At 37.1% G+C, this 17,012-nt stretch overlaps 2 protein-coding genes across 2 annotated transcripts in view; one reads left to right on the forward strand and one right to left on the reverse strand.

Annotated features, from left to right (window-relative positions):
• Positions 1 to 100: 100 nt before the first annotated feature.
• On the reverse strand, positions 101 to 10,668 carry slc39a13 (solute carrier family 39 member 13). Its single transcript, XM_055154598.1, has 12 exons — positions 10,535 to 10,668; positions 6,814 to 7,021; positions 5,361 to 5,732; positions 5,169 to 5,276; positions 4,805 to 4,945; positions 4,237 to 4,259; positions 3,623 to 3,742; positions 3,055 to 3,144; positions 1,628 to 1,678; positions 1,337 to 1,469; positions 1,163 to 1,262; positions 101 to 832 (listed from the first exon to the last, which is right to left on the reverse strand). The coding sequence occupies exons 3-12, from the start codon at positions 5,701 to 5,703 to the stop codon at positions 760 to 762; spliced, it is 1,182 nt and encodes a 393-aa protein (XP_055010573.1). The 5' UTR covers positions 5,704 to 5,732; positions 6,814 to 7,021; positions 10,535 to 10,668; the 3' UTR covers positions 101 to 759.
• A 54-nt stretch (positions 10,669 to 10,722) lies between these two features.
• The window catches only part of mybpc3 (myosin binding protein C3), a 43,940-nt gene continuing 37,650 nt past the window's right edge, over positions 10,723 to 17,012 (forward strand). The window contains exon 1 of the mRNA XM_055154597.1: positions 10,723 to 10,835. Within this exon, the coding sequence (XP_055010572.1) occupies positions 10,801 to 10,835 (35 nt within the window). The 5' untranslated portion in view covers positions 10,723 to 10,800. The remainder of the gene's footprint in view (positions 10,836 to 17,012) is intronic.

Raw genomic sequence — 17,012 nt, forward strand, 5'->3', positions numbered from 1 at the left:
GCCTATAGCAGCGTGTCCCACTCATGTACACTTTAATACAGTTAGTGTTATAAACACGCTTTTTTTTAATAGTCCATGAAATACCACAAAATCAGACATGTGAGTTTTCCATTGTGTTTATTTTTTAAAAGATGCCACAACGACCTTATATTGTTATGGTTAGTTTTTTCTGGGAATTCTACACAAATATACACCAAATAAAAATAGTATTTCTATATTTATTTTGTTAATTTATCTAACATTCTTTCAGAGTCAAGCTATATAACAAAAATATAAAGATATTGCTTAAATGTGGAAACAATATACTTCACTGTATATAATACAGCATTTGTTAATGGGACCTAAACCTGACACAAGTAGGACAGATTCTAGTGTTTTGGCACTTATTTTGTAACATGATAGAGGGGACAAATCATGAATGTAGGCCAAGCTAAAACAAAGCATTGATAGTCTCTTTTTCAATAAATACAGCAGCTGCATGAAAATAAGACATTTTTTAAATAGTAAAAAAAAATATATATAAAGTGAAAAGCCATAGATAGCGGGATTAACAACCAAGTGATGTGCTGCATATGTGCAAAACATTTTTGGTATACGCCTTTCATTTAATTCCCTTGGTTTAAATTTGGCACATTATCCGTGTCCATAAAGTCCATAAAGTGCCAGCTTCAGTCATGTCAGTAACAGGCTGTGATTGTGGAATATACTATACTTTACATTAAATATACTGCGGGTACCAGATGAAACAGAGAAACCTGTTTAAACAATGGCAGAGAGAAGAGCCATCACAGCTACACCAGAGAAAATTAGGAAGATCTGGAGCATGGATTGCCTGGAAAATGAGAGATTATATTTAGACAAACATGCACTCATTCAGACTTATTGATACTAATGGGTTTACCAATAAAAGTTCAAATAAACAGCGAATCCAAGGTGCTTTTGCTACTTAAAAGTTTAGCAAGCATTATCAACACTGTGATATCTGAGAAATCTAAATAAACAGATCCATTTCACATACAATAGTTCAAGGTACACACCCACAGCTCTGTCCTAGTTACATTTTAAAACCCCAAATCATAATCCTTCTAACACAACCCCAATGTTACACAATCTACTGAAAATAGCAAAAATTTAAACACATAGCAGATTTATTTTAAAATACCTGAAACTGGACTCTTGCAGCAGATCCGGGACCACACTAACCAAAGCAATGTAGAGAAATCCTCCGGAGGTGAAAGGTAGTATCCAGGAGGCTGTGTCTTCTGTAAACACAAGTGAGATTTAGAGACACTAAGCAGCTTAAAGTGTCCCTGTAATATAAAGATTTAAAATGTACCTGTCCCTTTTGGAGACTGAGTGTAGAGGGCTACACACGCCCCCAGGACCCCGACCATGGCTGTGGACAGCTGCATGCGCGCGGCACTCCAGCGATCAAACCCAGCACGCAGTAAAATGGCAAAGTCTCCCACCTGCGGATCATGACATTTATCACAACACAGGACTAGATACACACAGCTTATGTTTACACAACCGTCAACACGCACTAACTGTTACTCCCAGTCAAACGATGTCAACACTAAAGACAGATGAAAACACAGAAATGTAATATAACGTTTGCCGGTCTTACCTCATGGGGGATTTCATGGAGCAGGATGGCAAAGGTGGTAAGGAGGCCAACCTGCAAAAGCATCATTAAAATGAAAATGTATGCAAAGAGCAAACTGTGTTAAACAGGGAGTGAATGAGACTCTCAACAACATGCTTTCAATACTGCAGTAAACAAGAGACCCAAGTCATAAGCTAGGACTGCAACATTAATCACAACTTAAATAGAAAGTGCAATTTCAATGCACGCAATTAGCAAATCACAAAGACTGCAATTTTTTAAAGGGCCATTCTTCTATTACTTTCCTATTCCTCTTACTGAACCATAAATTGCAAAATCGAATCAAACTCGCAATGCTTGTACTTTTTTATGTCCCAAATTGTTCAGTCTCATTATAAACTGCACTCATCCAATACAGTCCATATATCCTGCTTCGATATACTGCAACACAAAACAGTAAATTAAAGTCTAACTTATTTCAAAACCTTCATTTTCTGACTTCTATAAATAAGCAGTCTATAAGCACTACACTACAGTCTGAAATACTTTGTTAACCCGCTGCCATGTATTCCTTATATAGTTATATAGTATACAAGTAGATATTTACATTGACGAATAGCTGAAATGAAATCGAAGTGTTTTTATTTTTCAATTTTGGCATGTTTACTCCAGCGTCTGATTTTCAATTCAGTTGTTGAATTGCCACAGCTGTCGTCCATTCACAAAAGCCCTGATGAAGACGCTGTGAGAGGCCAGTTTTGAAATTTAACATGACGGGACCCACTCATTTTATGTGGCGTTGGTGCGAAACCTTCAGTAGTTGACTGCTTGTGCTTCAATAGGAGCAGCAAAACATGAAAGGCTGGTGTGAGGTCTTGTACATTAGTTATAGACATGTGCGTAGATAACTTCCTCTCTGGCACGTGGGCACACACTTCACGCTGCTAGCCTTATGTCTCTCCAGCTGGACTCTTGTTGGCCACACCACCACAAAACAGCAATCCTCCGAAGTACAGCATTACTCTGCACTTTTTACCACTGTTTGCATATTTGAAGGAATGTATTTAAAATGCTAAGGATGATTTATTCATCAATAAGAATATTCAAATGAAGCGTGTTAGGTACCTAATTATAAATGGCTGTATCCGGAGGCTAAAAATACAAATACAACTGGTCTATTTCACTCTGCCAAATGCTCTGAATGTGCTGCCAAACTCTCACACGGGAGGTGTTACTTGTGCACGTTTCCATCTTACACATGGATGCCCTGCCTCAATGATTTAATCTCTGCATAAATAGAATTAGAGCAGTGTAAGGTCAAACACATGACTAGGAGCCTGTTATCAAACACAGCTAGTTTACTGTAGGAGCCTACTCAGTCTACTGTAATCAATACACAGGCAAAATGAAATGATAGACCATGGAAATGTTTTCAATCATTTTCTTACCTTTTTGCTAACCAGGAAGCTTCCTCCCACTGCCAGCCCATGAGTGAAGTTGTCTATACAGTTTGCCAACAGGTTTAAATACCCACTTGTCTGTAACACAGAATGAAAAATATACATTTGTTTTTAGTGCATCGACTATCTGCCTTAAAGCGCCATCTGGGCCAATACTAGAATTATTGAGTAGAGGATACACAGAAGTCTTTAGCTGAACATTTCAATCAGAAAGGCATTGTACAAAACACTTCTCTTGTAGGTTTGTAGAGAAAGCGAGATGCAGATGATTTTGTAAACAACTTCTAAGTCATTTCGTTTTCTTGGGCACAATTCAATATCAAGCATATTGTTCATTTTCATGTCAAGCATTAATCAACTTCAAGAATATAAGAAAACATATTCTCAGACATTGCTGGAAAGTCTGAAATTAGTCTGGAAATTCCAATTTACTGTGAATTAAATGTGTAGAAGCTTCTTGTGGGTTATACATTAAAATGAATCATAACCAGCCCACACTGAAAAGCGTTTTCCCTCCACTGTCACTTTTGTTAAATCCAAAAAGTTCTGGACATACCTTGATTTTCTGAGGCGTTTGCTGCAGACTCAGTTGCTTAGAAGATTTCCATGACTCAGTGTGGTGCCCGTTTTGGAGTGACACTTCTGTCTTTCCACTGAAAACTGAAATAGACTGCCTCTGTGAATAAAACACAGGGAAACAAGCTGACTGAATATCCCAATGAGCACAAGGCAACACACCAAGAAGAAATGTTGATACAATTTGTAAAAGGTGAACAAAACCGTTATAAATTTGTAAAAGTGCAGTAGGTCACATAGTAGTAATATCGTATACGGCTTGTCCCATTTAGCATCAGGGCTTGAACCTCATGGCTCACTTTGCTTAGGTATTTCAAACAGTGATATTGATACAAATAATGAGCCAATAAGGATGGGCTGATAAGGATTTTTTTTTTTTTTGAGCCAATGCCAATATCCAATATTTGTTGATACCGATATTTTGCATTTAAAATCTGTAGCAAGACCCACAAATATATCAGGAGGAGATAAGGTGAGCGCCATATGATACTTTACTATTTCCTTTTTAACTGATTAGCCTGTCCAAAAAGGGCTCTCAGAGACTAAGGCAGTACAAAAAATCATCGGTACTGAATATTTAAATATGCCCGATACAGATGAATTTGTATCAGTATCGACTGATACCAATATATCACCTATCCCTGGTAGACAAGAGTAAATATACATTCATAGTACATTTTATTCAATTATAAACACAATATAGCCAATTTCTGTCTACAGTTTAGAGTTCATAATAGTACTTCTCCAGCGACACTCAGAGTGAGCAGGCCAAAGCTGCTGCTTTACTCAGAGACTAAAAATAGTGACGCAGTGGAGGAGCTGAGAGGTGGATTCCTCAGAGGAAGGAAAGAGACTATAAAAATAACATGCCATTATAAGACATTACCAATGATAGTTACATTTACTGAGTTTCTAATTAATGTTTTTAATATATATATATTTTTTTTATTAACTTTGGCACTAAATCATTCATATAGTATTTACAACATTTACATATTTGAGGTCACACTAAACTGTATGTAAATTTGGTAATTAACAGAAAAGCACAACGTCTGAGATGCACAGTTAAAGTTGAACTATGTTGAGACAAGTGTTAACTTGTCAATGCCCCAGGACTCAAGTGACCTCTCCCTATTAAACAAAAAGAAATTTCAACACTTACAGAGTTGAAATTCAAATCGGATTGAGTCGTGGCACCTTCGTAGCCGGTCCTCATCTGGAAACATCTTCTCCAACAGTAAAAAGGCCAGCAAACCACTAATTACCCACAAGCCCTGGTTTGTGTAGTGGTTTTGTTTACCCACTGCAAGAGCAAAGAAGAGATGTCAAGAGGGAGAAGTGGACACTGCAATCACAGAAAACCTGTCTAAAACATTCATGTAGACAAGCATACTCAGAAATATGGGTTTGATATTATAATTATAAAATGTAAAACACATAAAAAACCCAGCCAATTAAAGGTTATTTTATTTTTATTAAAGGTAATTTAGGTCATCAGTCAAAAGCTGAAAAGCTCAAATCTATACCAGAGGAGCAAGACAGCGCCCAGGCCTCAGGCAGAAGATGAAGAAAAACATCTCCAAGAAGACCACCAATGGCAAAGCTCAAGAGCTGCTTCAGTCTCTGTGACCCAGCTGCAACAAGCAGACAATAATCAATAAATCACAGCTATACTGTACATACTCTCCTCTACAATATTTGCGTTATGCTGTTTTTACCTTCAGTTTTGAGGGCTACACCTGCCTCGATGGGAATAATAAGCAATGGAAAGATCCCACTGAGGCCGACAGCGATGGAGCCGAGCAGAGCCAGGAGCAGAACATGTGCCTCTTCGGAGCAGAGGAAGTGGGCTGCAGCCTGCAGGCCTTGGTGCAGACCCTGGAGCAAGTCTGAGGAGCTAGGTCCTGCCGCTGTGGCTGTGGCTTGAGCCATCACTGTTTGAATCATCCTCTGACTGCTGGATGCCCCCCTGGAGGTCACTGTCAGCAACAACACAGGGACCAACAACACAGCCAGGGCCCAGCTGGGCTTACTACTGCTTTTGTCTTTCATCCAGCCCATGGCCCGAAATGCACTAGCAACCTGTAATGCTGTTTGGAAAATGAACAGACCGGTCAGTATTCACTGTTTTGACTTTGAATAAAACTTTACATGTGCTTCCTTCTGTAACAATATTCTAAACTATTGCATTCTATTGCAACCTATTTATACAGTGTAATTAATTGTGTTGATATCTTTCACATCAAACAAACACTTCTTTGTGGAAAAACTACAGTCTTTTGTTTAAAATTTCAATTATTTGAAGACTGCTCCTAGGATAGGCTTTGTTATAATCTATGGTGGTCAGTACAATAGGCTAGAGAGACAAACGAGGCTAGAGGATATCATGAATAAGTAGCCTAACCCTAACACTTAGTTATAGATGGTGTAGCCTTTTAGGCGGTTTTCAGATATGCTACAGGAAAGCTCCACATTTTATCAGCCCGTCACCTGTCTCCATGGGGATGTTATTGCTTTGCCTGGAATGTTCCACAGTAGCCTTCTCTTGGAGACAAGCAGATGGTGAAGTTCAGACAAGCCAAGTAAGACTTGCAGTAAGAATGATTTTTCCCTTTTTTTTTTTTTTTTTTTTTTACAATAAAAACATCTGTAATTGAATACGCAAGATGAATAAGTTTAATGCCATACCACGGAGCATTCCAGGCAAGCAATGACATCAATGGATACAAGCAGGATAGCGTAACCCCGGGCCCCCGTAACCCCAACAGAAAAGTTGCCCAGTGCACCTTAGAAACCACTTCATGGAAAGATTTTTCATCACGGAGAGAGACAATTTGGAGTTAATTTTGCCAAAGAAATCAGAGGAAAACGCACGCACGCCAATTACGTAATAACGACAAAAACGTGGAATAGTTTCCATGTGAGATTTATAAACGCATTTTCGCAAAATTACACTCGTTTCCACATTTCCACATGACATTAACAAAGTTAGCAGCGACTGTTAGCCCGTGTGTGCACGTAGGCACGCATGGCTAACGTTAGCACGTAATCACGGCAGACTAGCTAAAAGCTCACTTGAGTAAATACGCCGCAATGCTAACACTTACAGCTGCTCTGTTACAAAAAATAAAATAAAACTGAAACGTTACTAACAGTCAAATGTGCAATTACCTTGTGTTTTCGACTATCCCTGCACCAGTGTGTCCCTGCCATCCAGGCCTGATGATGAAACGAGGCTGAGTTTGTGCAGGGTCCCAGCCTCCGCAAGAATCACAGCTGCAGACAGGGCTTTCCCAAACAGCCACGTATCAGGATCATGGAGGAAAACCAAAACAGGAGAGCCAGAGCCCGCCCCACAAGCCCCAGGAAGTGGCACTTTCTAGAAAAAGCAGCAAGCAGATGCTGTTCCAGTATCACAGTTTGTATTCAAGTGAGTCTAACCTTAGTTTAGTGTAATCTAGTGTGAGACGCATTATTCAGTCTATGGTGCGACGTCTGGGAAACTTAATGGGAACTTCACACAAGTGCAGGGCTTTAATACAGAAGTACATTGTAGAGGCAGTCAGAGTACTGCGCTGAGGATATGTGCGGAATGTGAAGCCTTTAGGTCTTAATCAGTTTAGGCCTCCTATCTATCCCTATAATCCCTATAATGTCCCACCTTTTCATTGATCCCACATATTCCATGAAAAGTGAAGCTTAAATAGAAAAAATAATATTGTTTTCTCGCTGGTTTTCAGTTGTAAATTATGTAGGCTCAAAAAATTACGTAGTAATAGTAATAGTGAAAGTAGTAGCAATAGTAGTAGTAGGCAGTGTTGGGGAGTAACGGATTACATGTATAGGGATTACGTAATCAGAGTACAATTTATGAGTAACTGTATTCAGTTACAGTTACTGTTTCAGTGAGTGGTAATTGGATTACAGTTACTTTGTTGAAATAAATGGATTACACAGTGGTATTTTCCTGTTTTCACATTTTGGGCTAAACCAGGACTAAACCAGGACTAAACCAGGACTAAACCAGGACTAAACCAGGTCTAAAACCAGGATTAAACTAGGACTAAAACCAGGAATAAACCAGGACTAAAACAGGACTAAACCAGGATTAAAACAGGACTAAACCAGGTCTAAACCAGGACTAAACTAGGACTAAAACCAGGAATAAACCAGGACTAAACCAGGTCTAAACTAGGACTAAACCAGGTTTAATTCCAGGACTAAACTAGGACTAAACCAGGACTAAACTAGGACTAAAACCAGGAATAAACCAGGACTAAACCAGGACTAAAACAGGACCAAACCAGGAATAAACCAGGTCTAAAACCAGGACTAAACCAGGACTAAACCAAGAGTGAACCAGGTCTAAAACCAGGACTAAACCAGGACTAAAGCACTACTAAACCAGGAATAAACCAGGTCTAAAACCAGGACTAAACCAGGACTGAACCAGGCCTAAAACCAGGACTAAAATAGGACTAAACCAGAACTAAACTAGGACTAAACCAGGTCTAAAACCAGGACTAAACCAGGACTAAACCTGGACTAAACCAGGACTAAACCAGGTCTAAAACAAGGACTAAACCAGGACTAAACTAGGACTAAAACCAGGAATAAACCAGGACTAAACCAGGACTGAACAATATGACACTAACAGTAGAGTGAACATCATTTAAAGCAGCAGTGGTTTCATATAGAAATAATTTCTCTATCAATAAAATTTTTAATATGTTTAAGTAAAGTCTGGGCTTTTTATTTTCTTTAAACAGACAAAACAAATATCTCATGTTAAGATTTCCTGGTCTTTGCTTCTCTACAGCAAACAGTTGTCTGTTCATGGAGACTTGGGCTCAACAGAGTTGGTACATTCATGTTGTTTTAAAAAAACATGACAATACAAGTAATCCAAAGTATTCAGATTACGTTACTCACTTTAAGTAATTTAATGGATTACGTTACAAACTACATTTTGGGGTATGTAATCTGTAATCTGTAGGGGAATACATTTTAAAAGTAACCTTCCCAACACTGGTAGTAGGCTAACTGAAGTAGTAGTAGAGTCGCAAATAGAAGCAGCTGCACATAAACAGGAGGTAGGAGAGTTCAATGTCCAAACCTAAAAAACATGCCCCGGGGACTTACAGGTGGAAATGAGCTCTCGTGCTACAAACTGGCACAATGCATCTCTCCTGTTAAGATGAATGTATATTGTGCACTGTCCCCATCTCATAAATAAACAAACCAAATAATATAAAAACAATTATTTAATATATTCCAATATTAATTCATATTTATTTTGAATTATGTCATTTTTTTGGTCATCCAATCTCTCTCTGTGTTACAGTTGACAGTTTAAACATTCATTCAACACCATGTCCCCCTTTTCACTCTAGGCTGAACTGAGCGCCCAGCTGAGTTACCCAGGGATCACCAGTTGGTCACACAGCCTGTTTAAATACCCCCGTCCCCTCAGTTTAACAACATCTAGGCTACTAAGCTATAAGAGTTCTATACACATACTGTAGTTTCAAAATGTACATAGAAGTAATTAGAGCTGTACACGTAATCAAATTTGAATCAAGTAATTGTCACTGATTTGCTCGAATCAGTTTAATCCAAAGGTCCACAGTCAGTCCAACTCAGTCAAAGTGGTTTGGAGCAGAGTTCAGCATGGCCAAACTCACATGTGAACTGTTTACTGTGATTGTGATTAAGCTACAAAATGCTGATGTGTCCGCAGGCTCTACCACCACTAAAGATACATTTGCCAAATGTGATCAAAATGATCATTCAATTCAATAAGACTTTACCTGCTGATGCAAATGTTTGAATAACTTAATTTTGACCACCAGCTTATTAGTTACTAAGTTAATATACACACATTTGACACCCAAAACAAACAAAAGAACTTTAATTAAATCAGAGAATACCAATTTGAGTCTTTTAGTTTTTATTTTTATGACCCCTGACTGTGGAATTGTACATGTGTGTTTTTACATGAAGGTTTATCAGGCTTATGTCAAACTTTTAAAGCTGAAGTATTTGCCTCACCACCAGGTGGTGCATGTTGCAGCGCTTCAATTCACAGACACATGAGAAAGAAAAGACCAGTGAGTTTCAATTTAGGATAGCTTATTTAGCTTTTTCCACATTAGAATCAAACCTTTTACAGTGTATTGTTTTTATAATGATAGTTTGCCTGCATGTTAAAAACCATATCAAATTTTACACATCTAAAATAATTGTGTCGTGGTTATGACAAGTGTAGATGTGAACAGAGATAACTACAAAAACATGATTCAGTTTTGCACTGACTCATCCTTGCCTCACTTGAGCAATACACTAAAAGAGGAACAAAGCTCTTTAGTGGGATATAGGAGACCTTATATGGTTGGCAGATAATGTATTTTCACAAATAAACATTTATTATACATCATGCTTATTTGTTTCAAATAAACCTTCATGGCAAGAACATACTTTTAATGTTTGTAAGTACTTTTTAAATTGCTTGATTGAAGGAGTCCAAAGTTTGACAGAGAAAATGAGGAATCAGGAATAAGAAGTGAGAGAGGTGAATGTCCCCTCAGTCTCGTGTGAGTGTTGGCTGAACGTCATTGTGAAACACAAGATCACCACTAAAACCTCAGGAACCATGGGCCCAGAGTTTGACCACGCACACAGTATTTCAGTATCTGTTGTTGAATGATAGACATAGAATAAATTGAACCTCTAGTTAAAAACAAAGATACATTTGAAATCAATGTTACAACCAAAATGATCTTGTTTTTCAGAAAACCGCAAATGTAATGACATTAATATACTAAACAACCAGGTCCAACTGTTCTTTTTTGTTTTGGACATTTATAAAATTAAAATATTACCTTAAACTTACATAATTTTGCATATTGTTTCAAATGGATTGCTCTCTAATATAGAAGCCTCATTGCAGTGCAGAAAACTCTTCAAATAGGAAGTTTTGGTCACCTTCTTGTTTTAATGGGGAAGGAGAAGAAGGAGAAGAAGCCTTATGGCACCAGCCTAAATTGGTAGAATTAAGGAAGTTTTTAGTTCCCCTGTTAATTCAGAGATACATACAAAGCCTGAATTTTTCAACCACCTTTGACAATTGTCTTTGAGTAGAACAACAGCTCCTTGTGGATGTCTCATCTGTTCTTCTCTGGCACATCGAGACGGTAGGACCAAAGCTTTTTAACTGTGTTGTGACAGGGGGCGGTTCCCTCTTTCCACTGACTCTAAACATGAGATGCTGTGTTAAGTTAAGTAGTTTATGATTAGGTTGCTTACTAGTAGGTTAATCTTAAATACATTCATTTAAAAAAAACAAAAAACAGATATTGATAGATATTTACATTCACATCTTAAAAGTTGTGTAACTGGTATTTGTTAGTTGTTGTATTGAAGCAATGGCAGAATGTTTGTTGGCCATTTAATAAACTAAGGAAACAGATTAGAAATACATTTTACTATTTTATCTTAAAAAGATTAAAATATATTTTTATAATATGACAACATTCATGAGAATTGCTAAAGAGATAATGTAATTTCTAACTGTAAGGGATACATCATTTGTGAATTTCACACTTAGTTTTTATTCATAAATTCTTAATCCAAGTTACTCAACCACCTCATGAGACGTTTTCAGTGCTAATGATGTTGAAATGTGTGCGTTGCCGCGGGAGTTTCAGAGTGTGGACATCGTCACTCTGGTCAAACTGATGTTGTGCAGAGGATGAGTGCAAGACTTCCTGTTGCAGCGTAGCCTGTATCCTGTTTTCCACAGTCAGTGGTCATGCGTGACAGTCCCCTCCTCAGAGCCGCGTGGGCACCGTCTCGTGACCCTGAGCTGTCACCACGGCAACACCAGACATAGGGACACTCCGTAGTCTGGAAATAAGTCAGCAAATATAATATAGTAGGAAAAACAGCCAAGACAAGTAGCACAGCATATGGGGGAAATAACATAAGTGGTATATGTGGTGCTGTAACACTGCTTCCAATCTAGGGCTGAGTTCAATGCAGTTTCAATAATAGAAGAATTAACAAAAAGACAAAATAAGAAGTGGCAATAACACAAGAATCACATTTCAGAATTTCTTTGTTTATACTGATCTAAACTACAGGGTTAAAGTTTGTATGCAGTTTGTGGAGGAAATTGTGGTGCTTTGATTAATTTATTGCTTCCATTCAAACTGCAGTTTCTATTTGATTGTGGTGAATCGTGCAGCCTGGTTTCAAACACCAGTAAACATATTAGCCAGTTGTTAAAATAAAAGCTAAAGTGTTGAGAACATTGACGCCTGTGGGTGCTAGGAGGCTGAAGGCTTGGAGGCCAGAGGTTGACACTGTAAATGTGTGTATTGGCTAATAACTTCACAGATACTGATCGTGTGACTGCGTTCAGACCCAAAACTGTCAAAAGCAGTTACACCCTGTGGTAGAACAAACCCAAAAACAGCCACTGGTCACAGCGTTTGCATGTTACACATATGTCACTTCACAAGAACACTTAATAATAAACTTTTATATTTATTTTACTTAACACTTTAACTTTCCGGTGCTGGGTACAGTTGTTAATGCAGAATTTATGATGAAAATATTGTTATGCTTTAAAATCCAAATAGTTACCTAACAACTAAGGTTTAAAGGTGAACTACTGTTTGTAACTTTTTCAGTGGAAGTCTGCCACCTGCTTGTCTCTGTGGAGATGATGTTGTTGCTTTGCCTCGAATGTTGCATGGCATGGCATTAAACTTATTTTTGTATTTGTTTTTTGTAATTTACAGGTGTATCTATTGCTCAAATTGATAAAAATGCATGCATTCTTATGAGATTGTTGGATGTCCCACTACATGATGTGAAGAATTCAATTCGTAAGGAAACACAAAGACACGCTGTGATGGTGCACTTGATCAGTTGTGGCTATGACGAAAGAATCAGACGCTAGGCTCTGTGTACTAACTTCTCTGTGTTGTACAGGTTAGCTGAGGCCAGTGTAACGTGCAAGTGGTGTTTTTGAATGTATAAAAGTGAGTAAATGAAAGAGAACCAGAGAGAAATGGTCTGGAGCTCTTGTGAGGAGTGCTTGTGTTTATTGTTGATTACAAAGATTGATCATAGATGCAACGAGAGGAGGACTCACTCTGCAACAAAGATTCCAAAATATCAGACAGGCTTAATATCAATCACGGCTCGTCTTTGATTGTCAAAAGGTTCTAAGTTTAATCTTTATACTGGTCTCACTCTAAGACCTAAGATCTAAGACAACCCAAGATTTTTAGATGCGACTTTCCAGATTTTCCCCACGACACATTTCATACCATATTGTGGAGCAATTACATCACCTCCATAGAGGCAAGCAGGTGGTGGATCGAAGCCCCAGAAAAGTTAGTAATAGTAATTCATTTTTTAAGTTTTCAAGCCTTTGCTTTAATACCTGCACCAACCTTTACTGTAATAACAAGCAGATTATTAGTTATAAAACAGTTTAGACGCCAAGAAATGTTTGTATTTAGTAGCGATCAAAAGAATCCTACAATATCACTGCAACATGACTGACATGTGATAAATTTAACATCTGGAAAACCCATGTGATCTTTGGTAATGGAGTTATTTTTATGATGGTGCAATGCAACTGTTTGCAGACTGCATGTGAGTTTGTGTAGGCTACAAGCAGTTTTCACAATATGGTTTGGTTTTAGTTTGAGTTAAAGAGCTAATTTAAACAGCAAATGTCTTGTGATAATTTTTTTTTTTTTTCAGTTTTTGATATTGTATGGACTTCTGTCAGATGGGCCTTAAACAGCCCATAATTTGTTATTTTGTTAGTGGCTTTAATCTATATTTGTGTAAAAAGTGGTATTGCCAATTTTATAATGGGTTTGAATGGTGTGATTATGCATGCCATTTTGAGGACTTTTAACCATACAGAAGGTAAAATATTTTTAGAATTGTTAATTACTATGCCAACAGACACAATTTTTCATCACTTTGAAAATCATGGATTACTTAAACTGCAAATGGTGCAAATGCTTGTTAAACTAGCCCCACGGTCAGGTTATCTTATAAACCTTGTCTTGATGCAAAAAAGTAATCGTTATTAAAAGAAAAAAAAAACATGCATACAATCTTTACGTGACTACATATTGCAAAAATTCATGCTCAAAACTACTGGAAAACTATTGAAGACAGCATACAAGTAACAAGAAAAAATTAAATCTGAACAAAGCTGGCAATAGATAAAGCCAAAGCTACTATCTACATATTTCAGTTTTTATTTTCCTTATCAGCAGACTCCATGCAAGGCCTTGAGTCCAGACCTTAAGTAAGACATCCATTTCAGTCCAACTTCAGGGAACTGAATCTGAAAGGCAGGTTGTCACTTCCCCTTATCGTCAATAGGTCACAGTATTTGGACTGTTTCACTTTAGAATTTCTTGTCTACTGTGGCAGAAACAGGACAGTTACACAATCAAAGATGTTAAAAATATTAGACCACCAGATACATAACTTTACTGGCACTTGTTTGGTTTCTTGACCATCACTGTCCTTTAATAGTCTTCATTACAGACCAATAATTTGCAGGGAGATTGTTTTCTATAGCTTTAGTTGTTGAAACAAAACACAACTGTTGTTTTTGTGTTTTTATGTGGTAACAGTATTATGACATGGTTGAAAGCTCACAAGAGTCAATTAGTGTAATAGAGGACTTTTAAATAATTAAATACATGCCACAGCACAGAAGAGCAGGCATGGGATGAGTTTGGAAGTGAATGGTGAGTTTAATCTACCATTTTACCTACTGTGCAGTTAGAGTCAGAATCAAACATGGTCACATGAGAGAGATACCCAAGTTTTCAGGCCACTTTAGTCAACTAATCAAAGCACAGGGCATGTCTTTAGCTGACCACAGTCTTAGTGGTTAAAGAATTTTCCAAATAAGAATAATTACATAAATACCTATTACTAATATAATAGGTGCACCTCAAATGGTCTACTATCCCAAAAGAATAGGAATTATCAATATCCTGGGAGGAATAACAGTTGTCTGAGTACAAGTCAGAAAAAAGGTACTGACCAAAACAAAAAGAAGTGCAGATGAAGGGTAAATATAAAAAGTGTATTTTGATTTTTAGAACTGCTCTTATCACCAAGCTGCAGGCTTCCTCTTAAGACAGGCAATGCTAATTATGTTAAATATTGTTGTTGTTATTATAGCACAGAGCAGTTATAAGAATATACTTTCAGACATCACTAACTGAAGCACAGCATTTGTTAGTCTGGTCTACAATGTTTCACATACATATTTATACTGTTACTTTATGTATTGTTTTCTTCTTTCTGTGACACCCCAGCAGCTCAGTTTCACAGCAGAATAAAATTAAAATATACATTATTATCCCCGTATGGAATTTAGACCCATCCTTCAGTGACACCGCTCCCTGTAGCCCATCTCCAGAACTTAAGCTAGGCTTGGTCATAACTGTCTGAGCTGGAGGATTTGATCTATTCTGCATGTTTTGGTTGATGGAGGAACCCGGAGTGACCAGAGGAAACCCAACAAGACTATTCAGAAAAAGTTGTGAGAGTGTTAGCCATCTTCCCTAAGTCATAACGCTGATTATTAGTGGTAGTATATAACATATTCTGTTATAATTACTGTGAGAAGACCAAACAACAGTGTAATTCAACAGTGACATTCATCTATATGCTTAGCTTCATGAAATTAAACTTTCTGAATGATGAAGTTAAAGTTACTAAATTAAGCAAAATTGACTCATGCAAGCTTTAAACCATGTTATCATGCTGTTACTTCATAGAAGTTGTGTGAGTTGTGTTTCGTCTCATTCACACATGTTTGAGGAACCCTTTATTATTAGTCTGTCGACATCTCCAAAGCTCAAAATGCTCTGCTCCATCTAATGATGTCAATCGGTAGTTTTCAAGTGAACAGCTTTTACCTTTTATTCAGTAGACATTGGCAATTTCAGGACCGAAATTATCTAAATTATTCTAATGAAGGTGTATGGAGTTTAAAAACACAGTGGATCCTGTGTTTGACATCACAAGGTGGAACAGAGTGTTTTCTGTTTGAGTGAATAACTCAGCATAACATGCAGGGTTTGTGTATTAAACGTGTGAATGAAACAAAACACAATATTATAACATAGATTAGAAAATAGAGAAATATATGAGCCCTTTAATAACACATAAGCAGTCAAACAAAAAGCACTTTACACTTAGGTTTATTTTTTGGTAAATCACTATTGAACTGAAAATACTTATTTTTGCTTATAAATTGGGCACAATTATTATGATTATTATTAGTAAACCAAATAATCCTCACATCCCTAGTTGTGATGATGCATCCTTCTCTGATAATTGCATTGAGTAACTACATTAGACAAACAGCTTTGCCCAACACACACACATGCATTATCATGGGCCCATAGAGATGCTGCTGTTGCTGCTGCTGCTGCATCAGTATCTTCTGTTTGATAACCAAGATCACCCTATCACGCTGATCAGAAAACACAGATACAGGGATCACCATCTTATCATACAGCTGTGAGTCACTCTTACAGTACCTTTAGCTGAAACTCAACAGTTTTGTTAAGTCATTATGATTACAATAGGAAGGCATAAAAAGACCATGGAAAGTACATTGATCCAATGCTGGGATAGGGCATTTTTAAAGAAATTCTTCACAATGTCCAAGTCAGTGGTGGAACATAACAAACTAAAAGTAGTATATATTTTAAATATCTATGCTTTACTTAAGATTTTAAAATGGACACTTTTACTTTCCAACATTTGAGAGCAAGCATCAGTACTTTCTACTCCACTGCATTTTTGAGCTGGACTGAAAAGTGAAAGTTTTTTTTGTTTTTTTTCTGAGACATGCTGAAAAGGCTGAGGGTTTATTGTTATCATGTTCATAGTTTGATCAGAGAGAACTCTTCTATTCTAACTCTAGCTATTGTGTTGTTTCTGTTGAACAAAATCATGACATATGAAGCTTTATTAAATCTCAAAATCTATGCGAAATAATTAAAATGTAAACTTTTTGTACTTTTTTTCATTTGATACTTTTACTTTAATATATATATTATAATAAGTAAGTAAGTATAAGTGCTTAAGTAACCAAATTGAGTACTTCTTCCACCACTGGTCCAAGTGCATGTATGTGTGTTTTAGAGCAAGAAAAAAAAGTTTACACTTTCTTTTAACCAAGTTATTTGGCAAACCACAAAAACTGTGGATCCCAGATGAATATTTTTTTTGCCATGGTAATAATTTCCAAATATGCAAAATAAATAAATAATACTTTAGTGATAATTAAAATGTTCATA

The sequence above is a fragment of the Boleophthalmus pectinirostris genome, unplaced genomic scaffold, assembly GCF_026225935.1.
Source record: "Boleophthalmus pectinirostris isolate CB_2022bp ecotype Guang Dong unplaced genomic scaffold, ASM2622593v1 HiC_scaffold_19, whole genome shotgun sequence".
Lineage (NCBI taxonomy): Eukaryota > Metazoa > Chordata > Actinopteri > Gobiiformes > Gobiidae > Boleophthalmus > Boleophthalmus pectinirostris.